Below are 26,862 nucleotides of genomic sequence, written 5' to 3' on the forward strand. Positions count from 1 at the left end.
GGTGGGCAGGGGCCTGCTCAAGCTCCTGGAGTCAACTGTAAGCCGCTAGTAACTGACAGTCACTAGGCTGAGCACAGTGCGGTGCCATCAGCAGATGCACCTGCTCCAGTTACACTGACAGGGCCCGCTGCACACACAGTTCCCTACTCTGCACAGTCTGGGAACCAGCACTGAGCACACGGGGAAGCAAAGAGCCTGCTTTATTACATTTCCTTGGGTAAGTCTCCTGCCCCAGCTCCGACCTCAGCCCCAGCCAGTCAGAAGACCACAGTGGCCAGGAGATCCAAGGAACAGAAGTTAGTTCCAACATCCTTGTGCTGTTTGTGAAGGACAGTAGTTCTGGTGGGAGGGGCAAGTGCATCTTCTGGAGGGTTCTGTCAGGTCGTCAGCAGTGTTGCCCTCATTAATGCATCAGCTTCAGAGGCCTTCTGGAGTAGCACACATTGTCTCTGAGGAGTGGTGACCCCACAGCCATACGCACCTTGTTCCAACGGTGACCTTTTTTGTAGATGGGCTTGACAGACTTGGGAGCCCAGCGAGTCAGATAGCTGTAGTGGGAACACAGAGAGGTTGCCTGATGGGCAGGAAGAGCCAGACACTGTCTCCTGGGGCTGGGCTGCAGGGGCTGTGCAGCCTCCTTCACCAGTTTTCCTTTCTCAAAAGGCAAAGCGCTTTGGGGGGAGGGAGGAGAAACTGCTGTTTTGTAAACAGATGGGCTGGGCTCTTGCTGCTACAAGTGTGTGGTCAGGGTTGAGGCAGGGTCAGGCAGTCCAGGCCCGGCTCCCTTCACCTTTAAGAACTGTCAGTGTGCATCCACAGAGCAAGGAAGGCAGAGAAGAGGCTGCTTGGACAGCAGGTCTCTGGCCTGAAGCTAGAGACAGGAATGTGAAAGCCTGGAGAAAGCTTGCACTCTTCCCAATTGGCTCCTTTAGACATCCTAGCCTCCAGGGAACTTCCTGGGCACCTCAATCGTTGCAGGACCCCATCCCTCACCCGTAGGAAGCAAGGGATGAGCACAATGGTGCAGTCCCAGTCCAGCAGGTTTCTGTAAGTGGGAGGGGGCAGGGAAAGATGGCGGCCACCCATGGCCCTCTGGCCTCCTCTGGGGATAGCCTAGGCTTTGATTGTTCCTGGAAAAGTAGTTCATAGTACCAAGACTGGGGTTTACTCTGTTCATAATGAAACCTGGCTCCTGATCAGGAAGGCCCATCCTTCATACTCAAGAGTTCAGCCACGAAGGCCAGGGGTCCTCCTGTGTTCTATTCGAGGTTGAGGCTTGCCCTGGCTGCCTCTAGAGGCCCTCAAGTATTAGTTTAAAAACTAGTATTCCTGGCAGAAATTAAATTTACTTTTTGGCTGACATCTTCTGGCTGACAAGGGATTGCTGATTCATGCCTTTTCATCACGCTCCTTTGGACCTTGGTCTTCAGCTGTTAGCTGCATGCAGAGGGAGAGCTACAGGAGGTCCAGCCTGTCCCTGTGTGCTGGGCACAGGAGGGAGGAAGATGAGGCCTTCCTTAGTTGGCTGGAGATACCAACACTGTACTGGGGTATTGCCTGCACAGGGGCTGCTGTTTCTATGGTCAGTTGTTCTAGGTCAACAGGTTAGTCCAGCATAAGTTCCCTCACCCCCAGCTGGCCCTTTTGCTGGCCTCTCCCACTCCCCAGAGGGAGAGGTGAGATGGGTTTATGAACAGGCCCATGAAATAGGGTGTTCACCAGGACTCAAGGACTTGAGAAGACCCCGGCTGACCAGACTCGCCATAGCTATCCTCTGCTCTCCTTCAGTTAGCCTTGGCTGCCTCTGTGCCACGTGGAACAGCCAGCTAACTGGGGTAGGTTGGGGGCATCCAAAGAGCTCTCTGTGGACACCTCAGCTCTGGCTACATCCTACCTCTCCTGAGGAGGGTCTGGCCTGGACATGTGTGCTAAGCACAGGAGAGAAGGAGAGGGGATACTGTCCTCTCTGCTGGAGAAGACAGTGCTGTACCAGGTGCGGAGGACACAGAGAGCGAGCAGGGCCTAGGCCCTTGAGTGCAGCTTAGGGGCCTTTGGGTGTAATCGGAGTGTCCCCTGTACAGAGATCAGTACCTCCTGAGCCAGGACTTCCCTTCCCCCAGGATGGCCTTTTGCAACTCAAGAGCCCCCACACATCATCAATCCCGTGTCACACTAAAGGACACCGGATGTAAGGGAGGGAGCCTGGCCTAGCTTCAAAGGCCTGAGGGCAGGATGGGTTGTGTCCTCAGGCTTGCTGCTGTCTCTTAAAAAGCCAGGGTTGGGGGTGGGCTCAACCCCAAACAGACCAGAGCATGCCCTGCTCCTTGGGACTGCTGGCAGCCAGCCGAGCCCAGCTCAGCTTGGGCTCAGAATCTAGGGATGGGGGAGGCAAGGCACAAAGCAGCCAGCCTCGATTACCCTATCTCTACCCTCTTTGCCTAGCAACCGGGTCTTCCAGCCTCTACCTCGGCTCTGGCAGGGATCTCTGCAAAGGTCTATGGGGCTGGAGAGTCTGGCTCGGCCTCAGTCCTCCTGCAGTGTCTCTTGCTCACAGGACCAGAGGCAGCCTGACACACTGGAGGTGAGAGGAGCTGCTAGTCGCGGGCATCAATTCCCTGCAAGATCAACTCTAAAGACCCAGCTCTCTGTTGAACAACGGCCTGTTAGTGATGTCAGGGAAAGGGGAGCCAGCAAAAGGACAGTGCTCTGAGAGTTAGGTGACAATCTGCTCTCACTGAGGAGGGGCCTGCAGAGCCACCTGCTGGTGCTGGAGGGCTGATGTGCATCTGTTCTCAGGATAAGTCAATGGCATGGCAGTTGTGTGGGCTGTTAACTTCATGACTACAGGGCGTGCACGGGTGGTGACTGACTGTGCAGGCTGCTTTGATGCGACCCTGTGTACATCCCCCTATCCCAGACAGTCCTCCTGTAGCTAAGGCCTTCCTCTGCCCTGGAATGACCCCAGTGCTAGAGAGAGCTGGGACATCAAGGTTTGTAGACGTGCTCTGACTTCCCCATAGCAGCTCTGTGTGATATGAACAGGGATTGACACAGTCTAATGCCCAACCAGCAGCTTCCTTGCCCCTGGGTCAAGGCCCTCTAGGAAAGAAAGAGAAGAGCTGGGTCAGGAAGGTGGCAAATAGCATACAGTACAGCCATGGCAGGAACGGTAGGTGTGTGTTTGGGCTGGCTGGGAATGGAGCAGACAAGCAATACCCCAGCGCTCTCAGGCTGCTGTGAGACCCACACTTCCCTAGAATGCAATGAGGTCCAGAGGCCCCAGAATGCTTGGGTTAATTGTATGCATGTCTTCTTACCGGTTGAGCTTGGGTTTATCCTTTGGTAAGCATCCCTCTGGAAGCTGTGGTCTGTGATTTGGGAACAGACCTGAGTGGAAGGAAGAACATATGAGGGTCAGTCTCCACAGTTCTGAAAGGGCCCCGGGTACAGACCACAGGAAGAGGGAGGAAGTGTGTGCGTGTGTGCATGCGTGCGCACATGTGTGTGCGTGTCACAATCAACATTCTGCTCACCACCTCTCTTCCAGCTTCGACAGCTGGCTGGGAAGAGGAACTGGAGTCCCCACCACCCCTCTTAGCCTTGGGTACTGTGACCTGCCCGATGAGCCATCTTCACGCACTCCTCGATTTTTCGATGTTCCTCCTTGCACAAGCCGGTGACACTCCGGGGCAGCATGCCTCCGTGAGGCCGGATGAACTGACTGAGCAGCAAAACATCCTAGTGAAAACCAAGAACAGGAATGTGGGTCGGATGGGTGTTCTTGGATGTTGGGAACCTGAACCGTGGGCTCCGCAGGGCTCCCAGCACCTCCCCCAAAATGTTCTCACATCAGATGAGACCAGAAACGCTGTAGTGAGTGTTTTACCACCAGCCTTTCTTGGTATAGGATGCCTGGTGGTTATTCTCCTCTGCTGATGGGACATGTCAAGTATTTCATGAGAGGAATGCCTGTTTCACCTCAGTCTCAGGACTGAGATGGCACAGGTGAAGTGCAGAGACAGTTGTTCCTGCTCAGGTGCTAGGCAGGCACCTGAGCTGAGAAGGAGGGAACCAGATGTGAAGTTGAGTCAATGTTTCCGAAGCCCTGTTATCCCGCAGGGAAGGGGTCCTTAGGCTTCTGTGTAGCCCCCCACACCTAACAAACTATGTGGGATAAGTCTAGCAAGAAGGACAAACCCTCTCCCCCACTACACATGGCTCAAAGGGTTAATACTTGCCCTTGCCAGGGCCCACTGCCAGCCTCAGCAGCCGCTTGTCCGTTTAGCAGTCTGCTGCCTTGGCTGTATTGCAATACAGCTGCAAATCTGTTTTCATCACTAAACAACTCTGGGGACCCAGGTCTGGAACCCTCAGCCCTACACTCAGCAGAAGCAGGTAACAAGACTTGGGCTAAGCCACAGCTAACACGCTGGCTTGTATCCTCAGACTCTTTATTGCAGGCTGCCAAGCCAGCCGACAGTTGCACACAGCTTGGGCCAATAGTGCTCCTAGTGGAAAGGGGAAAAGGAAAAACAACTTCAGCCTTTACCTCGGAAAGAATTAGATTTCTTCTCCTGGAAAAATGGAGCCAAATCAATTTCCTGGAAAGGCCAGCAGGAGAGTGCCCAGGGTGTCTGGGCAGGGGTGGGCGCTGCCTGCCTCTGTAGCCAAGACACTGAGCATGTCTGTATAGTCACTGGCATCCACGGAAGAGGCTCTGACCTCAGCCTTCCGCTGCACTCTCTCAGCACCTGAGAGAACCCAGGGCAGGGGAGAGCCTTGCTCCTGCCCCCACACCTGGGGGTGGACTGAAGCCAAGGTCCCTGCCCAGGAGACTAGCTGGGTCACTCTGTTCAGATCTTCCTGGTCTTATCACCTGGTCAGGATCTTTCCCCTTAGTCATTCTGTGCCTCAAAGGGAGAACTGGGACAACACAGGTCAAACTGGTCCAGAGCCTGAATCACCTGAAACCCCAAAAGAGAGTGTTCATGTCCCCAGTGAGCACTCTAGAGAACAATGTGGGGTACCCAGGGCCACCTCCTGTCTTCTGCAGGGTAGCAGCTAGCACACGGCTCTGCCCGGCACCTTGGATTTGGAGCCCAGTGCTGGTACTTAGTGCTGGGTGGATTTGAAGCCCAGTGCTGGTACTTAGTGCTGGGTGACTGCAGCACAGTCGTTAACTTCTTCATGCTCGAGACTCCCTCACGGCAAAGCAAGGAAGAGGAAGTCCCTACTTCATAGGGTTAATCAGAAATCTAAGTGCTGGTAAATGGCTCAGCCAGTAAACACACTTGCCGCCATGCCTGACTATCTAAGTTCCATCCTTGGGGTCCACACAAAGGAAGGAGAGGACTGACCGACCTCCATGCCTGTGCCTTGGCATCTGTGCCCTCACACGTACACACACTCCTCAAGGGAGAGAGGATGAGTGAGGGGGAGAACGAGAACTATAGGGAGCTGTATAAAGCCTATGACAGGCCAGGCCAGGGCCGACTGGAGCAGCCCCACCCTTGCTATGCTGTCTGCGTCTGGGTATGGTCACCATCATCTCTTTTCCCAGAAGCAGCTGTTCTGGAAGAGCTAGAGCAGCTGGGTAGTCTGGAGCTCCACTGTGGAGACAAGAATGTGTCTGCAGATCACACTGTGAACTAGCTCATTACCTAAGGGGAGGAGAGCAGAATTCAGACCTGACTGCATCCGTGGGAGAACTACCCCTGCCATTCCGAGCAAGGCCACAAGTGCAGCAGTGGCCTCCAGCCCCACAGCCCATGAGAACGCTAACAATGCCAAGCTGACTAGGTCTGTTTGATGCTGAGTTGTTTGAGCAGTGATTTTCCTTTTAAAAAAAAAGTGTCTAAGTGAGTTTCCTCTGTGTGTATATGTGTACCACATGCTCCTCAGTACCCTTGGGGACGGGGAGCATCTCGATGCTACTGTAGAACTGGAGTTCAGGGGCTGCGAGCTGTCCTGTGGGGGCTAGGAACTAAATTCCCTTTGCAGGAGAAGCAAATACTCTTAACTGGTAAGCCATCACTCCGGCCCCATTATTTCTTTTTACTAAAAACAAAACAAAACAAAACAAAACAAAACAAAACAAAATTTTATTTTTATTTTATGCATACAGGTGTTTTGGCTGCACGTATGTGTGAGTACCATGAACATGCAATGCCTGTGGAGGCCAGAAGAGGGTACTGGATTCTTTGGAACTTGATATATACAGTTCTTAACCACTGTGCTCCTGTTCAGAACTGAAACCCTGTCCTCTAGAAGAACAGCCAGTGCACTTAATCACTGAGCCATCGCTCCAGCCCTCAGCCCAGTATTTTGTCAAGCTCCTTAGAGTCTATCCCATGGCCAGGGTTGACGCTACTGGACAGTGATGCCTTTGATAGCCTTGTGGAATGCAGCTGTCACTATACGGGGAGGACAGTGCTCAAGATAAGAGGCCCCTGACTCCAGAGAATGCAGGATATGGTCTTTACGTCCACACTTACCTCATAGGTATATTTGTGCTTCAGGTTCCAACGGCAGATGGGGCACTGGCCTGAGGGGTTAGGGGGATTTGGAGTCGCCTTGGGAGTTTCTGTGATTCGGCCTTCAATCTAAGAAGCAGAAAAAAAAAAGTCCAATGTGAGAGCCATGGTCAGACATGCAAGTCATTAACTCTGAGCACACCCTGCATGAATACCAGTCAGAGCTTACTTCTGGGGGTCACATGGCAGCAATTAACAGGTCCGATTGCATGGTGGAGATTTTCTGTAGCTGCTATATGCTGGGCCTTGGTCACGGGGATGTGATTTGGTGGCCAGACAGGTGATGAACACCTGTAATCCCAGCACCAGGTGGCAGGGGCAGGAAAACTGTTCAAGGCTAGCCTGGGCTACACAGTATTAGGTTCCAAGCCAGCAGAGGTTATACAGTATGAATCTTGCTTCAGACAAAACAGCAATGACCACGCAGACAGACATGAAAACTGGCAACTTAGAAGAGTGATCTCAACCTTGCTGACACTGCGACCCTTTAACACAGCTCCTCAGGCTGGGGTGACCCCTAACCACAAAATTATTTTCATTGCTACTTCATGACTTAATTTTGCTACTATTCTGAATCCTAATGTAAATATCTGTATTTCCTGATGGTCTTTTGGGGGTCGAGACCTACAGGTTGAAAACTGCTGAACTAGAAGAATGGCTTGCTGTTCAACTGAATGCTATTTTCCTTCCTCGACAAGCCACAATAAAATATCTGAACCCCAGGCTTCCCCTGCCTCTGGGAAAGGTGACACATGCTCGGGGTTAAAAGTTCCAAATGGGGGCTGGAGAGATGGCTCAGCAGGTAAGAGTACGTCCTGCTCTTGCATAGGACTGGGCCTTGCTTTCCCAGCATCCAGTTCCAGGGCAATCTGAGGCCCTCTTTTGGCCTCTGAAAACATGCATATGTATACATACAGACAGCTAGACACACACATAGAAAAAGTTCCAAATGGCATAGAGAAAGATGCGCTCTTCAAAGAAAATGCCTGCCTATTCTGCACATTATCTGCAGAGAGCACTGTTTCCAGCTTTATGGAACAAAACAAAGTCAATGCTGGTCCTGACCAGAGGTGATGTGTGCCCTGAAACCCCCCTTGGCCATGTGTGGGGACATTTTTGATTGCACAATTGGAGAAGGAGTATTACGGGCACCTAGCAAAGATATACAGGGAGTCCCTCACAACAAAGAGTGCCAGCCAACGCTGCAGCTGAGAAGCCCTGAGAAGAGCAAGACAAGCGAGCATCTGCGTGCACTGCTGCTCCTCTCTCCCTCTGCACAGAAAACCCTGGCAGATGAACACAATAGAAGCTCTCCTCTAAAAACAACCAGGGGCTCACTAGGTAGCCTTAGCTGGCTTGAACTCATAATGTAGAGTAGGCTGGCCTTATACTTGCAGTGAGTTCTGGGATTGTAGTTCTCTTCACCTGTATCATTTTGGATAACACCTTTTAAATACTCTGCAGAGGCCACGTGTGACATGACCTTCCCATTAGGGATGTATCCTAAGCCCCAGCCTTGGAATGGAATGGCTAAGTGTCCTAGAACAATGATCTGGGGATCAGCTTCAATTGCAGGGGAGCTTAGCCTGAGAGCACAGTGGGATGGATTTGAGAGGCACTGGGACAAAAGTAACCTTGTCCTGGGGCTGGGACCGGCCAAGGGACAGAGGCTAGAAGTTCTGCTCAGTTATGCCAGGCACTACTACCCACCCCCGTTTCTACCATGGCAACCCTAAACAGAGAGAAGCTGTGGGACAGGGAAAAATCTGAAGGTGCATGGGAGGCCCTGGGAGGGGCCTTTAGGGCCCCAGGAGAGAGCTAGCACCCACTGGCTCACGGTTACTCACCCCCCCAGGAGAGAGCTAGCACCCACTGGCTCACGGTTACTCACTCCATTCTGTGCTAAGAATGGCTCACATATACCAGTCTATTTAACGCCCACAACTATGTGGGGCAGGCGTCGGATCTTATTTTGGAGGATAAATGGCCACAGTCAGCCATAGCAGCACCTGACCAGGCATGCACGGGCTCACCCCAGAGTCACAGTGTCTCCATATGCCTTCTACAAACAGCAGATCCATGTCTCACGTGAAAAAACCCTCTTTACACTTAAAAGTCAATGTGAACAGCACCAATAGCTGGCAAGTAAGCTTCAATTCTGAATGCCTAACAGAATCTCTGAAAGATGCTGTTACTGGTCATGAACTAGTTAGTTCTGAAGAGTCTGAAGATGGCAGCTGAGATAGCCAGACATGGTCTGCCAGGGTCTTCAAGGGAAAGCAGAAACAGCCAACAGGAGAATAAGCAACCTAATGAGCTAAAAAAAAGGCTGGACCCAGGACAGCAGCTGTAATAGCAGGAGATGCAGTGGGTAGGGGGATGCTCTCAGGACAGCAGCTGTAATAGCAGGAGATGCAGTGGGTAGGGGGATGCTCTCGGGACAGCAGCTGTAATAGCAGGAGATGCAGTGGGTAGGGGGATGCTCTCAGGACAGCAGCTGTAATAGCAGGAGATGCAGTGGGTAGGGGGATGCTCTCGGGACAGCAGCTGTAATAGCAGGAGATGCAGCCGGAAGGGGGTCTCTTTAGCACTGAGCACTCTGGACCCAGAAAAGCAGAAGCAATATGCTACTTCAAAAGTCTGACATCAGCTGGTGTGATGGCACACGCCTTTACTCCCAGCATTAAGGAGGTAGATGCAGGCAGATCTCTGTGAATTTGAGGCTAGCCTGGTCTACACAGAGTTTTAGGATAGCCAGGACTACAGAGAGACCCTGTCTCAAAAAAACAAAACCAAAAAAGACTGATGCCACTCTTTTCTCCATCATACAGTTTATAGGGTGAATGCTTGTTTTAGCTTTTTTGTCATTTGAAACATGGTCTCATGGAGGCCAGGCTTACCCTGATCTCACTAGAAAGCTGAGGGTGAGCCGGGCGGTGGTGGCGCACGCCTTTAATCCCAGCACTTGGGAGGCAGAGGCAGGCGGATTTCTGAGTTCGAGGCCAGCCTGGTCTACACAGTGAGTTCCAGGACAGCCAGAGCTGCACAGAGAAACCCTGTCTCGAAAAAAAAAAAAAAGAAAGCTGAGGGTGGCCTTGAACCCCAGATTCTCTAAGTACAGGAATTACAGATATGCACAATCATGGCCAGACTGCTTTAGGTTTTAATCAGAGGACAGAGAAGTGCCTTGAGGATATGAAGTTCCCTGAAGAGTAAGACTCAGGCGACACTAATCAGTGGGAAGGCCGAGGAGGTATTCTCAGAGAAGAATGACTGCATTTCTCCCGGGGATAAGACTGTCTTAGGGTACAGTACATTTGGCTAACTGCCAGAGAGGTTAAGCCCCTGGTCGACATGGAAGTTCTTGAGCCCTTCTGGGAGCTCTGTAAGGTGGCTGAGAATTTCTTGGAGGGATAGAAGGCCATGTGAAAACAAGGTTGTCTTTTAAGGATTATGGGATAATCTAGGCCCCATGACTGACTCCTCAAGGGAGGTGACATGGGCCCAGTGAGGGAGAGGGGGGCATGGGAGGAAGAATCGTTCCAGCTTTCTTACCAAAAGACAAGCCTAGGGCCTGCCACCTCCTAATGCATCATTTAAGGGTACTAAGTCACTCCAGATAGAAGGCAAGGATCAGAAGGGCAGGCCCCTGGCCCTGGGCCAACTAACTCTAGCTGTGTAGCCTGCAAATGCTGCCTTAGTTTCCCCTGTGGGAAACTGATTTATCACCTGCCAGAGAACATATTAGTAAAGGCCTCTGAGACTTTGTCATACAAAAGGTCACTTTAATCAAGTAACAGATACCTCAGCACAGGCACAGTGACTGTTCCTGATTAACCACACTACGGCACACAGCCCGAGAAATAGTAGACTTCAGGATTTATGGTCTCAGAGGGAGCAGATCCCGGAGCCAGGAGTCCACGTTGGGCCTCCGTCCATCCATCCCTCAGAGGAGCAGCCAGGCGGCTCCGAACGTTAAGGAGGTCGTGAGTGGCCAACGCAGCGATACTTACTACAGTCGTCTTCCCTTCTTGGATCTTCACCACTACAGAGATAAAGGGGAAAAATTAGGTCAGCCATTTAATAAGGAACAGGGAGTTTCAAATAACAGCTCAAATTCTACACAGGCAGAGGAGAGGAGCCTTCAGTCTGCACTCTCCCACGGTCCCTGCCTGGGAGAGAAAGTAAGCAGGGTTCACCCCTGAGTGCCAGGGCTCTGTGCCCTTGAGGCTGACTGTAGGCAAGTCTGGGATGCACAGGCTGCAGCATCTCTGTAGGATTAAGGGGCTCCAGGCTGGGTTTTGTCTTTTGAAGCTGAGATTCATCTTGATTCTGTCCAGAAGAATTGGCAAACTGAATAGCTGTGGCAGGAAAATTGCTATGAGTTTGAGGCCAGCCTGGGCTACAAAAGTAAACCAGAAAGCTTTCAGAGCAACAGGCCTGGAAGGGTGAGAAGTACCCTTTGCACATGTCCCTGTGCAGAGTGAATCAGCCCAAAGGGGTTTCTGTAATCTAAAACACAGTACTGTCTGTGTTCCAATGGTGGCTTATCAGTGAACAAATAAATCCACTCCCCAAAATGTATCCTGAGAATCCCATGTCAAGGCTGCATGAAACTGGCCATGAGGGAAATCCTCTCTGCTCCATGCTTCTTCATCTCTCCCTGTAGGGGTCTGTTCTGTTCCTGTACCAGGGCCTCCTGATGCCTGAGGCGAGACCATCAGCTGCACACATCTGTCAGCTGCATACACGTCCCATCTCACCTCACCCGGCCACTGAATGACAAGGCCATGGTACTCAGAGCTGCCAGCTCACACACAGCAACTGTTGTTGGAGAGTCTCCCATGCTCCTGGCTTGTTTAGAAGGAAAGAGCCACCGCTGCTAGCAAGAAACCGGCACAGCAATCAATAATCAATGAGTGCTATGTTTAAGGACTGAGACCACCGTCACCGTCTCCTTTTAGCTCTTAGCTGCTGCATTAGGAAGCCTGAGCTCACGTCATCTGTACACTGCCTCTCCTATACAAAAGCCACTCGAGAGGAGCCTGGCTACCACAGTTCAGTTTCACTCAGTTCCAACTAACATAATAATACAGACTAGAAAAGCCCCTGAGATCCTTGCTTTGAGAATCCAGTGGGAGCTAAAGATCTCTCCCTAGGAAACACATCCAACCACAAACACACACGTTAGCTATGGGCTGCAGAAGGCCCTCAGCCAGCTGTGGGGTGTGTGAGAGACCTGGCCATCCCTCAGCCAGCTGTGGGGTATGTGTGAGAGACCTGGCTATCCCTCAGATGTGGAAGGGGGTACTTCTGCTTCTTCTTTTTGCCTATCTTATTTTCCAAAATAAACATATACTGCTTCTGCAAAAACATAATATAAACAATAAAAAGAGAAGGGCCTAAGGGAAAGGCAATGCTAACCCAATCAGAGTCCATGTCAGCATGTGACCAGAGAGCTCTGTGACCAACACCTAATTGAACACAGGTTGTCTGGAATTATCCTTCATTTGTTTTCTGGGCAGACCATTCATAAAGAATCATTACTCCAAAACAACCAAACTGAGAGCCCTCCATGTCCAAGTCCAGACACAGAAAACTGAAACAATGACCAGAAAACCCCAGAGCCTTTCTTTGGAAAACATTGTAGCCACTTATGTGAACTACATTCCCTGTGTGTAAAAGAAACTGCGTCACCTCACACACGGTTCTACTTGTCCAGGACAGACACCAACCCATGAACGGGATGTGGGTGAGACTCAACCTGGTCGTCAGCCTAGAAGCCAGCACAGCTGCAGTGGGAAAGTCACCATGATGTGTCCATTGCAGAATGGCCCACACAAGGGGCCCAGGGAGAACAGAAGAAGAGCATATCCCTACCCCATGGTAGACCCAGGTACCTTAGAAACCCTGCTACTTTGGAGAACTCAAACTGGGGGAGGGCCAGAGGGCAACTGAATGGGAGCGACAACAGGTGGGGGGGGGGTTCTGAGAAGTCTCAGGAAACAAAAGCAGGGACACATTCTTGTACCACTGAAGTCAGCATCAGGACAATGGCCTGAAACACAAAGAACATAAACATGTGGTTTCCTTCTTGGTCCAGGCACTTGGGCCCTAACCATGAGGTAAACAAGTCTAACGAAACACACATCACTCTAGGCGAAGACCCAAGCCCTGAAGTCATCCCACTGGCCCCTGGAAGAGAGATCAAAGCCCATGGCAAGCTCCACTGTTCACAAGCTCTCCCACAGCAGCGTCGAGCCAGTGAGTGTCTTTCTAGAAGCTAGTGGGTAAAACAATAGGCAGATACTTATCTAAGAGAGACAATCTGTCAAACCAGAGGGATGACCCAGGGAACCCGGGGAGACAGAGATTGATCAGGGTGGTGAGTTAGTGTAGAGGGGGAAGGGCCGCCTAGGGCCTGGAGAGGCCCCGAGCAGATTTTAAGCCTCTGGAAAGCGGAGATAAGAATCAAAAATAGTATTGCTTTTCAGTGTGCATGGATAAACATGGCAAACCCAAACAAAACCCGAGATCCATTTTGTCTTGGGTCCCCTCTTCATTCAAGAGAAGTGAGGCAGATAAGAAAGCCAGGCTAAGTGAGGTTCAGGCACCCAGAGAGAACTTGTTAGGAGAAGACGCAGCCATGCCTGCATCCTGAGAGTTGTTGGCATGAAGGAAGCCACCGGAGACGCACTGCTTCCTAAGCACAGCGGAGGCTGCAGCTCTCACCATAGCACCCCTTGCCCACAGAACGATCTGTGCCAAGTGAGGCCGCACGTGCACGAGAGTCAGGAAGTCAGCTCACTCTACCTCCTGGGCAGAGTAACAGCACAACAGTAAGGCACACTCTTTGCCTTGGAGGAGAGAAGTAAAGCAAGGATGGGAAGTTCAGTCATAAAGCCCAGGCCTCATAAAGAGGTCCTCTGAGTACTTCAGTAAGTACTCCCAGGATGGAGTCCAAGATAACTGAATTCTAACAGCCTGGAGCAAGCAGCAACATGCTGAGGCTGCAGTGGGTGCAGAAGCCCATGATAGACACATCAACTGTGGCTAGACAGACTCAACCGTTTAGTAAGGAGGCAGAGAGGGAACACGGATGACAGAGGGGTGCAGGGCCCCACAGTAGCAAGTAGCTTAAGAAACCGAGGATCTGTGGATACCGAGATCTAAGCAGAGCATGGCTGGAAGGCAGTTCTCTGGCCTGACTGCTCACACTGCTTGTGCTTCTGGCCCCCACGTGCTCTCCTCAAGCACCATCTCCTTCTGCCCACCGTCTGAACTGCTGGCTCTGTAACAGCCTCCTATGGCCCTCTCCTGAAATTCCTGATGGGATGTCCCTGTGTCCTGGGCCTCAGAATGACTCCTATTGCTACTTAACACATTTTCCCATTAGCAGAATACTCAAGTCCTAGCCCCCCACTTGCTCATCCCTCTCAAAGATCTCTGACAGATCTGCTGGACCTATCAGAGAGCAGTTCTTAGGTTACTGAAAGAGAGGAAACCTACTCCCATTTGCCTGCCATCATTTCAGTACATTCTGTCTTAGGATCAGAGTTGTTAACTCATGTGTGCTTGGTTTCTTGTTGTGAATGTATTTCCTTCCCAGGGGCTCTCAGCATGGTAAGACAGGGAATCTCTAACACAATCCTTACCAAGTCTGACATTGTCATTGATGAAATCACTAAATGTTCTTTGGCAAGTTAACTGCTAAGGGCCTTTCAGAAAAGGAGGGAACAAGAGGTAGGGCCTGCCACAGAGTACTGAGGTTGTGTTATACTGGAGACGAGAGAGTGTTGCCTCTACTTTCAACTCTACTTCTTACAGCTCAAGCTAGGCACAATACCACATCTTTACAACTAGATTCCCACAATCACAAAATAAAGACAGCTACCTTTAAGGAAGACTGAGTAGACGGTTTATGGAAAACCTCGCACATTACTGCAAGAAGCCTGAGTAGATCACAGCATCCTTATTTGTCTCCCTTCAGTCTTGCTTCTTCCACAATTCGTTCATTGTCACTTCGGGCTGTACGGACCTGTCAATCACTCACCTCCACCCCCAACTCAGAGACAGGGCTTACCTGTGTAGCTCTGGCTGGCTGGGAACACTCTTAAGTAGGCCAGGCTGTCCTTAGAATTCACAGAGATCCTCCTAGCTCTGCCTCTGCCTCCCAAATGTCAGGATTAACAAAGCCTGGCGGTGGTGGCGTGCACCTCTAAACCCCAGTGGTGAGGCAGAGGCAGGCAGGTGGATCTGAGTTTGAGGACAGACTAGCCTTACAGAGTGAGTTCCAGTATACCCAGGGCTACACAGAGAAATTCTGTCTTGAAAATTCAAACCCCACTCTAACCCCCACCCCGTTGTGTGTTAAGCCAGCCTGTCTTAACATCAGCATGGCTGACAGTTTGGGCTAGGTGGTTCTTTGTTGTGGAACTGTAATGTGTGTTGTAAGACATGTAGTGGGATCCCTATCCACTCACTCACCTGGTACTACCAGTTCTAACAACCAAAAAGGTTTCTTGACATTGCCAAATGTTTTGGGGGTGAGAGTGGAGAGTGGAGGACCACTCCTGACTGAGAAACAGTGCCCTACACTAAAAGTTTATAGCAACAATACTGGTACTTGGTCCTCATACAGTACCTTTGCTTCTTGATTTCAAGTCTCATGAATTCTTACTATAGTTATATAGTTTCATCTTTGAAAAACAAGAGGCTTGAATATTTTCAGCAAGAGACTTGGCTTATTTTCCACAACTGTAAATGTTATATGTATTCTAGTGACAATACTATTCAAGTGACAAGCATCCTCACTAGAATGAAAATCAGCTGAATGTGCCTTACCAAAGGGGAGAGTGCACATGGCTCACTTAAAGGTTGAGATGGGTGATCCAAAAGAATAGAACGCAGGACAGTGTTTTCATGTAAAAGCATACCAATTCAATTCAATATTTAGTCTGTGGTTCAGGCTGTCTCAACAGTGGCTAAGACAGGAGAGTTGCAATCAGGTACTTGTAAAGAAGACTCCGAAGACTGAGTAGATAGTTTATCATTCCACAAACTCTCCAGCTAAGAAGCCCTTACCCAGGAGGCAGAGGCAGGTGGATCTCTGTGAGTTTAAGGCCAGCCTGGTCTACATAGCAAGTACAGTGAGACGCTGCCTCAAAAACCCTAAAGAAGCTTTACGTTGTGTTTCCAAAGGGATGTGCAGTTTGGGGCTGTTATCATCTGACATGGCAGTTACTTTCAAACACATTATGAGCTTAAGCCCAATGCTGCAGCATGGGGGACACCTGACAACCTTATCCAAGTCCACTCTGTCATCCACAAGATCTCTTTGGTGACCTTCTTGATGAGTTAATCTGACTCTACTCAGGCAGCATCTTGACTTTCTGTTTTCTTAGCAATGGTTCCATCTTTCATTAATGCCTGAATCCTCAAGCATACCTGCTAACAGCATCCACCCATGAATTATCTCTTGATTCCTCTGAACTGAATTCTTTATCTGCCACGCTTTCTTTTCTTCTTCTCTTAATCGTTAAGACAGGGTATCTCTGTGTAGCCCTAACTGTCCTAGAACTCTCTCTAGGCTAGGCTGGCCTTGAAGTCAATCTCTGCCTCCTGGGATTAAATGTGTGCACCACTGCCCAGCTTATCTGCCATTCTTAATGAAGTTACAGTTTGAAACTAAAAAGAGACCTCTTCTAAACTTCGTATAATGCTTATATGCAATGGTAATCCAGTGGCTCCTTCGTTTTCTTTCTCTCTGTTTTCCTTAACCATACTTATTACTATTCCCAACTGGTTATTTCTCAGCTTTAACTAATATTCCCTGGTTTGTTTGTTTTTTTTTTTAACTACATCACTTATCCTTTCCTGCTTCCCACAGAACACAAAAAGGACTATATCCAGAAAGATCTTTTCACTCTGCCAAATTCCATCCTTTTACAAGCCTGTACAAGAAGCATCCTCTTTATGAAAATCTCCGACTGACTTTGCTACTTCCCGTTACAGAATCGTACTGTACTCTTTCATGCAAACGGATAGGTTCCATTTATTGGGGGGGGGGAAGGTATACCATAGTTCACTAGACCCCAAGCGTCACAGGAAGCTTTACAGTTCTTTACAGTCCTTTACCGAGCTTGACTCACTGCATTTGGCCTGCAGTACGGGCTCAGCTGATGCTAGAATCTGGCTACTATTCCAGATTTAACATTAATGAAATGAAGACCTAACATTTAGCAATTGCTTCTTAGTTGTTCAACTGCCTTTGCACTTTGGCTGCTATCTCTCAAATTAGTAGCCTGGGCAGAGAAAGTGACCACTTAATCACATTTTTTTCAGAGAAGAATTGGTAAGGTAGGCTTTGCGGCGAGCTTTAATCAAGAGGAGGCGATTTGGAAAATATGGGAGAATTAACATTCAGCCCTTTATCGCTTTTCTGAACTCTGAGACACTCTTTTCTTTGATCTTTAAATAACCAAGCCTTTCTCTCAGTTCTCCTTTACTTTCGGAAGACACTAAGAACCGGGAGGTGAGGCAACACCGCCAGGGTCTGTAAAGCCTTCTAAGCTCCCCGCGGGGAACGGCACCTCCGAGGTCTCAGAATCGCGCCGAGAGGGAGGGGCACATCGGGGTTGGCGTAAGTGTCATAACGCTCTTCTCAAGTCCTGGAGGTCTCTGGGTCCTGGGACTCACCTTCTCTCAACCCGCGAGCTGGAAGCCATAACCAACCGGTCGCGGCGGGGCCTGCCAGGAACGCTTGGAGCTGCCGCCCACAACCGGACACCAGAGCCCTGAGGGCCGCCATCTTGGGAACACACCTGACCTCGAGTACACTTCCGCTTCCGGAGCAGGGGTGTGCGCAGCCGCTGTGCGGCGATTGGCTTTCTCGTGGTCTCCCATCCCTTCTGTTTCTATCACTTCCTCTGGCTGCTGGCGGCCAGTCTTCTTCTTCTTCTTTTTTTTTCTTTGGCCGCCAGTCTTCAAAGTTGCCTGTTAGTCTCCCTTGGTAGATTACACGCCACACTGTTTCCTTAGTTTTTCTTCCTGCTGGGCAGCTTTTGTGACTGTCAGGACAGATTGAATGGTCATGGACGCCGAGCAGTGGTGGCGCTCGCCTTTAATCCCTGCACTTGGGAGGCAGAGGCAGGTGGATTTCTGAGTTCGAGGCCAGCCTGGTCTACAGAGTGAGTTCCAGGACAGCCAGGGCTACACAGAGAAACCCTGTCTCGAATTCCCCCCAACTCTCCCCCCCCCCCAAAAAAAAATAAGAAAGAAAGAAAGAAATGGTCATGGACTTTGGCTCTCAGCATCAGACATGGAATAGAATTGACCATCCATCTGTTTATTCTTTGACTACCTGGTAAATGCTTTGTTAGAGTTTACTTCAAACTTCATTCACTGAGGAAATGATCTTGACCTCCCCTCAGTAACATCCATCTTAGTGCTGACACAGTTGCAGTCACACTACCAGACTGTAAGATCCATTAAGACAGAAATCTTGCTCCCCACACCCCCCTTTAATCCCAGCACTCTGGAGGCAGAAACAGGTGAATCTCTGTGAGTTCCAGAACAGCCAGAGCGACATAGTGAGGCACTATCTCAGATAGATAGATAGATAGATAGATAGATAGATAGATAGATAGATAGATAAATGCAATTTTTGTTGACTCTCATGCCCCAGCTCCTAGCCCAATGCCTGATATTTAATAACATAATGATACAGGATATACCTGTCAGTGACTAGGTAGAACCTGTTTTACAAAATAGATTCTTGCAAAGCTTAGATTAACTAAAGCATGTCATGCTCAATAAATATAAGCCGGTAAACAGGACAATTATAAGGATGGTTCTTTTCATAAACTTGACATATTTGCCTTATAAAATTAAAATCAAAAAGAAAATAAAATTGCCTCCTTTCTCTCTTTCAGATTTTCAGGATATGTAGGCTGTTCCACTGAGCTACTTAAGAAAGGAAAATCATTCACACCTCAATTCTTTTTCTTGGCAGTGAGAGAAACTTAATATACCCTGATAATAGAGTAGTTATGTTATTCTGATTTTTCTGGTGAGAAAAATTAGGTCCATTAAATGACACAGCAAAGTCTCTGATGATGGGAAGAGAAAGGGCCTGTTGTCAGTCATAGGGTATCCGGCTGTGCTAGGTGGATACAGTTGTTGCATGAGGAACTTTGTAGCATCACTGTAGGCAAGAAGAACAGGAGAAATACTGTGTGGAGCAGAGGCAGATACAGTTAAGAAATTTGAAAAGTCAGTTGAGATGGGATTGATTGACACATGGATTAGAAGCAGAAGGTTCCTGTGGGGTGCATGTCCACATGTCCCAGCCAGACTCGGGACAATTTTGATCAACCCTTAGATTTCAATTTTCTCTTGCATAGATGACCTTCGGCCATGCCTCCTGTGTGTGTGTGTGTGTGTGTGTGTGTGTGTGTGTGTGTGTTTCCTTCCATATTCCTTGTTTTCTTATTCACTTCTGGGGACTAAGCAGAGGCCAAGGCAGTAACAAAGCCCCTCCCAACAGTTGTGGACTAAAGCATTTAGGTACCAGCCCTTCCCATGTAATCTTTTGTTGTTATTGTAATCAAATTATGTTTTGGGGTGCTGGAGAGATGGATTGGTGGTTAAGAGCACTGCTACCCTTTTAAAGGATCAAGGTTTAGTTCCCACCACCCATATGGCAGGTCACAACCTCCTGTGACTCCAGTCCGAGGGGATCTGATGATCTCTTCTTGTCTCTTAGGGCACCAGGCATGGATGTGGTACACATTCATACATGCAAGCAGCCATCCACATAAAATAAAAACAATCCCTTTCCACTCTGTCCAGGGAGGGGACCAAAGACATCCTTGATTCTTGCTATAACTTAAAAGGAAACTCATAATGTTTGGAGTTCTTGATACCCTACAAGTGGAGGAGGAGGGTGTCCTCAAATTCATTGCAGAAGAAACTGGCTTAGGTGGTACCAAGTTTGGCTTCAGATGGGACGGTACACCCACAAAAGGAAAAATGATGAAATCCATATCGTAAGTCTGGATAGGACCTGGGAAACACCGCTGCTGGTAGCTCCGTCGTTGTTGCCATTGAGACCTCTGCTGAGGTCACATGATTTCTGGGAATACTGACCAGCGCGCTGTGCCACTGCTGGAGCTGCTCCAGCTGCTGGCTGCTATATTCCCGGGACCTTTACTGACTACAACCAACCTTTACTACTACGTGCATTCTTCATGGAAATAGATCTTAAGGCTGACCACCAGCTCCTGAAAGAGGTGTCTTATGTCAATATATTGACTGTCACCTTGTCTAATACAGACTCCTCCACGTGATGTGGGTGTTGTGATTGTTAGATTATTTAAAAGCAGCTGTAGAGAGACAGAGGGTGGGAAGAAAGAAAGGCCTGGTCTGATTATACGTAGACCATATTTATTTCTAGCAAGGGAACATTGCTATCCACATGTGTAGATGGCTAAGATCCCTGCGGAGGAAGAGTGGATGCAGCTCCTTATGGGGCGGAAATGGCTTCTATAGTCTGAAAGGGAAGCTGGGAAATGTACTCATTGGGAAGCTATCATTCTTAACTCTGAGAGAATATAAAAACAAATGCAGGGCCAGGGCATTATAGCTGTTTTTGGCTGAGGAGGGTCTTTTTCAGAGAGGATAGTCCTGGGTCCATTGAAGAGGGGGGTCTTCCGGTCATGTACTGGCGGGAAATCTTAACTTGATTTGCTTCAATGGGTCATGTGATCGCTGTCCTCTATCCCCAAAGAATTATCATTAAAGGACTGTGAGCAGGTGATCTGGTTACAGAGTAGAACTGAGAGATTTCCTGGGAAGGCTGAAGGATACGGGAGGACAGAGACGGGAGGAATGGAGTGGACCAATGAGAGGAAGTGGGCATAGAGTTGACTTAGGATGACAATGACTAGTCCCGTTGACAGGACCGCTGGACCAAAATCAACTGTCAGAAGTAGCAGGAAGCATCAAAGGAAAACAACAAGAAAAAATAGAGGATGAATCTAAAGAATAGTGTCTGGCCCAGGGTGAAAGGGAAGAAGACTCCTTTCAGTCAATGTCTCCACAACATCGAAAAGGTCTTTTAGTAGATGTTTCAAGACTAGAGAGGGCGGTTGTAGGATGAGAGCTACTGCTACTGGGGGAGCTTGCAAGGAAGATTTTATGTGGATCCAGGGTTAAGTTCTGTGAGTTAAACATTTAAAAGATGGGTTAAAAACTTAAGTGTGAGCAGTCAAGGAGTCGGGCTGGTCCCGAAGGCCGTTAAGTCCATCTGAGCTGGGGAGACGGAGATGCAAAGAAGGCTTCAGTCCGGCTGTTTCCATTCTGAGTCCCCAACACAATGTTCTCAATGACGAGAAGAGGGACGCCTTAGATGGCCCATGACACATCAGTCCCCCTTTCAAGGTCACTGAACTGCTTTTAGGGGGTTGGGGATGTCTATCTCTCCGTGACTGTTTTAAGGTTGAAGGCAACACGAGGAGCAACAGTCACAGTGCCTCAGAGGAGGATCCACCCAAGGGGTCACGACAAAACTTAACCGTCAGCAGAAATCCAAAACCGTAAGTCAGGGGTGTGGGAGACATTAAGAGACAAGGAGAAAAACTTTCACATCAGGAGTAGCACCAGTTAAGTGTAATTGGACAAGCGGCAGGACCCTGTTTATAAAAGGATAAGGTAACTAATTATCTGTGGTTACGTCAGTCTCCTGCAAAAGGAACAGGCACCTGGAAAAGAAGTCAGTTAAAGTCAGCATCAAAGAAACAAATCTGAACAGAGAGTCCCCAAGTGATACTCCTTTCTTTCACATATGATAAACTTCATATATTTGTTTCAAATATTAACAATACCCACTATTATTTAATGAATAAAAACATAATATCCAAAGAAAAACACAATTTCTGATTAAAAACAATTTGCTAAGGTAAAATATCTTTTTTTTTTTAAGATTTATTTATTCATTTTATGTATGTGAATACATGGTCGCTGTCTTCAGACACACCAGAAGAGGGCTTCGGATCCCATTACAGATGGTTGTGAGCCACCATGTGGTTGCTGGGAATTGAATTCAGGACCTCTGGAAGAGCAGTCAGCGTTCTTAACCTCTAAGCCATCTCTCCAACCCAAGGTAAGATACCTTAAAAGTGGGACTGTTACCTTAAGTGACCTTATCTAGTATTTGAAAACAGGACTACTTATTTCTGTTACCATCAAGTTATACCTATATTCCAAGCTCATACAGTAAATACATTTTATATTGTCAGGTTGCACAAAGAGACTATTTAATTCTAAGTTGTATTCCCCCAAAAGAAATTATTTCCAACCTAAAAAGTATACTCCCAGGGACAGGGGCTGCCTTGATTTTTCCTCAACAGGCATCCTTCTAGAACACTCTAGAACATCCTAAATCATGGTATTAGTGACTGGCATGTCAAGAGTAGATGATCCATTTTTCAAAGTTTTCTAAAATTACCCTATTAACAGAACCTTTAAAAAAAATCTCTACATTTTCATTCCATACATTGAACCAACAGATGAGCTATGATAGCAGTCAGTCATGTCAAACCTGTAATAAATCATTTACATGTAGGATAGACTGAATTGACAGAGAAGGTCAAAGCCAACTCCACCTCTTTTGTCACCGGACAAAGTTCTAGACCACATTCTGACAGCAGTAAGCACGTTTCCTAACGTCAGACTCTATTGAAAAATAGATTGGTTGTTTAGAAGGGTAATTTGTAAAGTAAGATAATCAAACTAAATAAGCTTTTGGCTTTTGGAACTTTTAAGGAAACATCCCTAAACTTCACTCAGCTCCCGGAGAATAGGAATGTCTCCTTTTCACTTGCAATCTCACTTAACAGAGTCACTCGCTGATATTACAGATACAAAACTAACTGTCGAAGTCACCGCTTGGATATTCTGAATAACTTTCTAAGCTGTGAGTTTGGTGACCTCCTCTAATGAGAAGGCATAGGTGGTTAGGGCATGACCATGAACTTAGCCTTTGCTAAGAGGAAGAACTGAATGCTGGGATAAAAGACATGACCAAGTGAACTAGTGTGCGGGTCCTGGACCAGTCAGCGGTAGGCTTAGGTACCAGGTTCTGCTGTTCACAGCATCTTCATATGTCAGTTCAGAAGACAACGAAGTGGAGTGATTGGTGTCTGCTCTCTGTTGTTTGAGACATTTAGGACGTGGGTGTGGAAATCTGGAATCCTCCACTGGGCAAAAGAATCCACCCCTGTCATGTGAGACACGAGGAGTGACTCCTCTTTAGATAAGGAGGAGGATTCTTCTGGCCAGGCCCACATGACCAGTGGTCAGGCCTATGCAGCTGGAGGCAGAAGCGACAGACTTACTGTTGGTCTTATTTGCCAGACATCCTTGTCCTGCAATGTGGCTAGCATGAAACTTTCTCTGTGGGATGGTGCTCTATCCAAGGGAACCACTTGAGCCTAGCCGTTCCTGCCATCAGATATATTATAGTTTTAACTCAAGCATTTTACCCAAACGTTCAATATTCTTAACCACTTTATATATCCGCATATGTGATTTTGAATATTATCTTACATTAAACAAACTTTAAGTTGCTTTAAACTCATTTTGCTTTATAATCATCCTTGGAAATGAAATAAATTACCAGCCAACCCTAGCTGAACGAAAGGGCTGGCATATTACTTCCACTCCTGTTGGGAGTAGCCTTGGCAAGGGCTAATGGGAACAGTCTGGACAAGTACAGCCAAGCACAGCCAACTTGCCCAACAAATTGAGGCACTGAAAAACTCCGGACTCAGTTGGACTCCTTGCCAGCCATGGTATTACAAAATAGATAGGATTTAGACTTCGTTATGGCAGCAAATAGAGGAGCCTATGCCATGTTGGGGAGTGGGGTACTGCTTCTATGCTTCTACAAATGTATCATGTATCATGAGGGAGAACGCCAGACAGCTGGAAGAACAGAATCATGAGCCAGAAATCCCCCATCAGGCTGGACAGACGTTTGGGACACTTGGGGAACATGAATAACACCCTTGGTTGGGCCTGTTGTCAGGATTGTCCTAGCTCTGATCTTTGGTTCTTGTGTTTTAAAATTCCTCTCTAATCTGGTACAACAAATACTGCAAGCCCTTGAATGTCATTCAGCATCAGGATGGAGGCCTTCTAACCCCTTAAAAATCCTGGAACCAGGTAAGCCAGAGAAGATCCAATAAACGGGCTTGAGGAGCCCCGAGGAACCCTCTCTTTCTCTCCCCACCTTCGATGATCCATCCTCTTAGCAGGAAGTAGCTGGAGGAAAGACGATACCCTAGATGCTACTTTCTTTTTTTTCAGTCTCTGGCAGGATTTGGAATGATAGAATGCTTTGGTCAGGAGACAGGATTTCTACAAATGACCTTGCTTGGTCAGTCTGCCAGTGTAGAGAGGAATGCAAAACTGGGCCACCCTAGCCACCCTGTGGCTGCATCCTGAGAAGCCCAGGGCAGTAGACTGGGAAACTTCCTTAGTTCTTTATGAGTGGAAACAACACCCTCCGACACACATACCTATAAAGAGTCACTGCCAGTGTTTCACCACATTGGCACCTCTTTTCCTGGAGAAGAGTTTGTGTCGGTCACTGTTTTGGAATGAACAGTCCGGTCTGCGGAGAAAAGCTTCTAGCCTCTTCTTCTGTCTTCTGTATCTCTACAGTGCCTAAGAGATCTAACATTTGGTGCCAAAGCCCCAGTTGCTGCATCACCATCATGTTAGGTTCTTTAAATGCAGCTGTAGAGAGACAGACGGTGGAAAGAAAGAGAGGCGTGGCCTGACCTCAGGAGAGACAATGCTTATTCCCATCGAGGGAGTATTTTGTCCTTCACCTACAGGGGAAGATGGGATTCAGCCCCTTACAAGGGAAGAAATGACTTCAAAGTCTGAAAGGGAAGTTGGGAGGTGTAGTCTTTCAGCTGGAAACTATCAGCTAGCTTATACACCAACAAGGAAGATCACTCAGTGGGTGTGACGTAGTATATACCGACCCATTAAGTTCTTCACATGGACGCACATCTTCTGTGAGCATCCATGGGAGGACACGCCTGATGTCTACTCCTACAGAGACCCTGAAGAGATGGAAAAGGAAGAGCAAGCAGCCAATGAAAAGGCTGTGGAAAGGAGGAACTGAGGGATGAAGGGGTCACCCTGGCTCCTTGGTTCACTGCTGTTCCACCAGAGCTGGCAGATTGAGGGTTTGCAGGTCCTCCCTGTGCCTATCCAGCAGTTTCTTACTGAAGGCTGGGGAGCCCAGCCAGCACTGAGTTCACACTGCTCAGGCCACTGAATGGACTGGAACTGAACTGAGTGTTTCTGGGTAAATAAGTAGATAAATGGTAAATGATAGTTTTCAAAACCAGCTTTCATTTTCTATAAAGATAGGTTAAGAGAAAACAGTTGACCTGGTCATAGTAGAAAAAAAAAAAGAAGCAACTAAGTAAAAAGGAATAAATACCACACAGAGGACTGACTACATTGAACAAGGGAAACACCATGGTTCATGGACTTTGTTGTGAGCTGTCTTGTTTTTCTGAGTTTGTTTATTGTTAGCTTCTACATAAAAAAAAACCCAAAACAATTCTGTGCCACATTTTGTTCACAAGATTATCACTAACTAACTAACTGACTAACTAACCAACTAACTAACTACAAGATTTTACTGGCTGTCCTAGAACTTGCTATATAGACCAGGCTGGCCTCCAACTCTCAGAGATCTGCCTGCCTCTGTCTACCAAATGCTGAGATTAAAAGTGTGCACGTGTCTTCAAGAGATTTTTTTTAAACACACACACACGCACACATGCACACACACTCCAATTTTTAAAATTGAAGAATTAGCTGTGTAAGTAAAGTACACAGATCTTTGGTGAACAACTTGATGAATTTCCATAGAATAAGCATAATTTCCCACGCTAAGAAGTAGAACACAGTCAGACTCTAGGAAACTAAGCTGTACATACTCCCAGTCAGTCCTCCCAAGGATAACCATTTTCTCAATCTTTGGTACCACAAACAACATTTTCCTGATTTGTCCTTTATATAGTATTTTCTTAGAATGCATATTATTTTAAATATCCTTTCTTCTCTTTGGATTCTTCCCACATGGGACTATTGCACATAGTGCTGGGACAAGCACGCCTTTTGGCAAACCTGACAGAGAGCAAACTTTCTGGCATACTCTACTGATGGATCTGTTAGGGTACACATATGCTCAGCTTTGGTAGAACATGCCCGGATACCAGTTTATTTTGGTACTGGCTGTATGTGGGAATTCCAGTTGCTCCAAAACCTTGTCAATGTTTTATATATATATATATATATATATATATATATATATATATATATATATTTGAGGATTTATTTTACATTCATATGTTGCCTAATGAGAATAGCTTTTCATATTTTTATAAACCATTTAGATATCCTATTTTGTAAAATATCTATTTAGAATTTGTGCTCATTTTATATTTATATGTTGTTGATACATTGGTATTAAATATATATTTAAATTTTATTTTCATTTTATGTGTATGAGTGTTTTTGCTCACACATATGTATCTGCACCATGTGTGTGCCTGGTGCCTGCAGAATCCAGAAGAAGGTACATGGTCCCCAGGAGCTAGAGTTAGAGATGGCAGAGTCATCATATAGATACTGGGAACCAAGCTCTGGACTTCGGTTAGAGCAGACAGTGCTCTTAACCACACAGCCATCTTTTTAGCCCCTTGATTTCTTTTTTTTCTTGTCAATTTATAGTTCTTTATATATTCTGGGTTCTTGTTATTTGCTGACTATCTGTATCATATAATTTTCTATGTGTTGCCTTCTTACTCCATGAAGTGTGATTTCTTAAACGGACGTTAATTTAATTTTTTAAATTCATGTTGTTTTTCTAGTATGGTTGACATACTTTCATTTTGTACTATCACAACATCCCACCATCCCCTCTTTAGCATTTTCAAGACAGGGTCTCTCTGTGTAGCCTTGGCTATCCTGGAACTCTCTGTAGACCAGGCTGGCCTCAAACTCACAGAGATCCATCTGTCTCTGCCTCCTGAGTGCTGGGATTAAAGGCATGCACCACCAGCAACCCAGTTTGTTTCCTTACCCTTCTTTTAAGGTCATGAAAATATTCTCCTATGTTTTCTTGTAAAGATTTTATAATTAGATCTTCAGTTCATCTGGAATTGTTTTGCCATGTGGGCTGAGATTCATTTTCTGGGCCACCAAGGTGGCTTAATGGATAAAAGACCTTGTCACA

General features: G+C 47.5%; 1 protein-coding gene across 1 annotated transcript; it reads right to left on the reverse strand.

The window, feature by feature from the left end:
* Positions 1–177: 177 nt before the first annotated feature.
* Positions 178–17,353, reverse strand: Mrps18a (mitochondrial ribosomal protein S18A). The gene is made up of 6 exons (XM_028766794.1): positions 17,232–17,353; positions 10,547–10,578; positions 6,495–6,602; positions 3,615–3,738; positions 3,318–3,387; positions 178–548 (listed from the first exon to the last, which is right to left on the reverse strand). The coding sequence occupies exons 1-6, from the start codon at positions 17,341–17,343 to the stop codon at positions 404–406; spliced, it is 591 nt and encodes a 196-aa protein (XP_028622627.1). The 5' UTR covers positions 17,344–17,353; the 3' UTR covers positions 178–403.
* Between the last annotated feature and the right edge of the window lie 9,509 nt (positions 17,354–26,862).

This window comes from Grammomys surdaster, unplaced genomic scaffold (genome assembly GCF_004785775.1).
Source record: "Grammomys surdaster isolate TR1022 unplaced genomic scaffold, NIH_TR_1.0 169, whole genome shotgun sequence".
NCBI classification, from domain to species: domain Eukaryota; kingdom Metazoa; phylum Chordata; class Mammalia; order Rodentia; family Muridae; genus Grammomys; species Grammomys surdaster.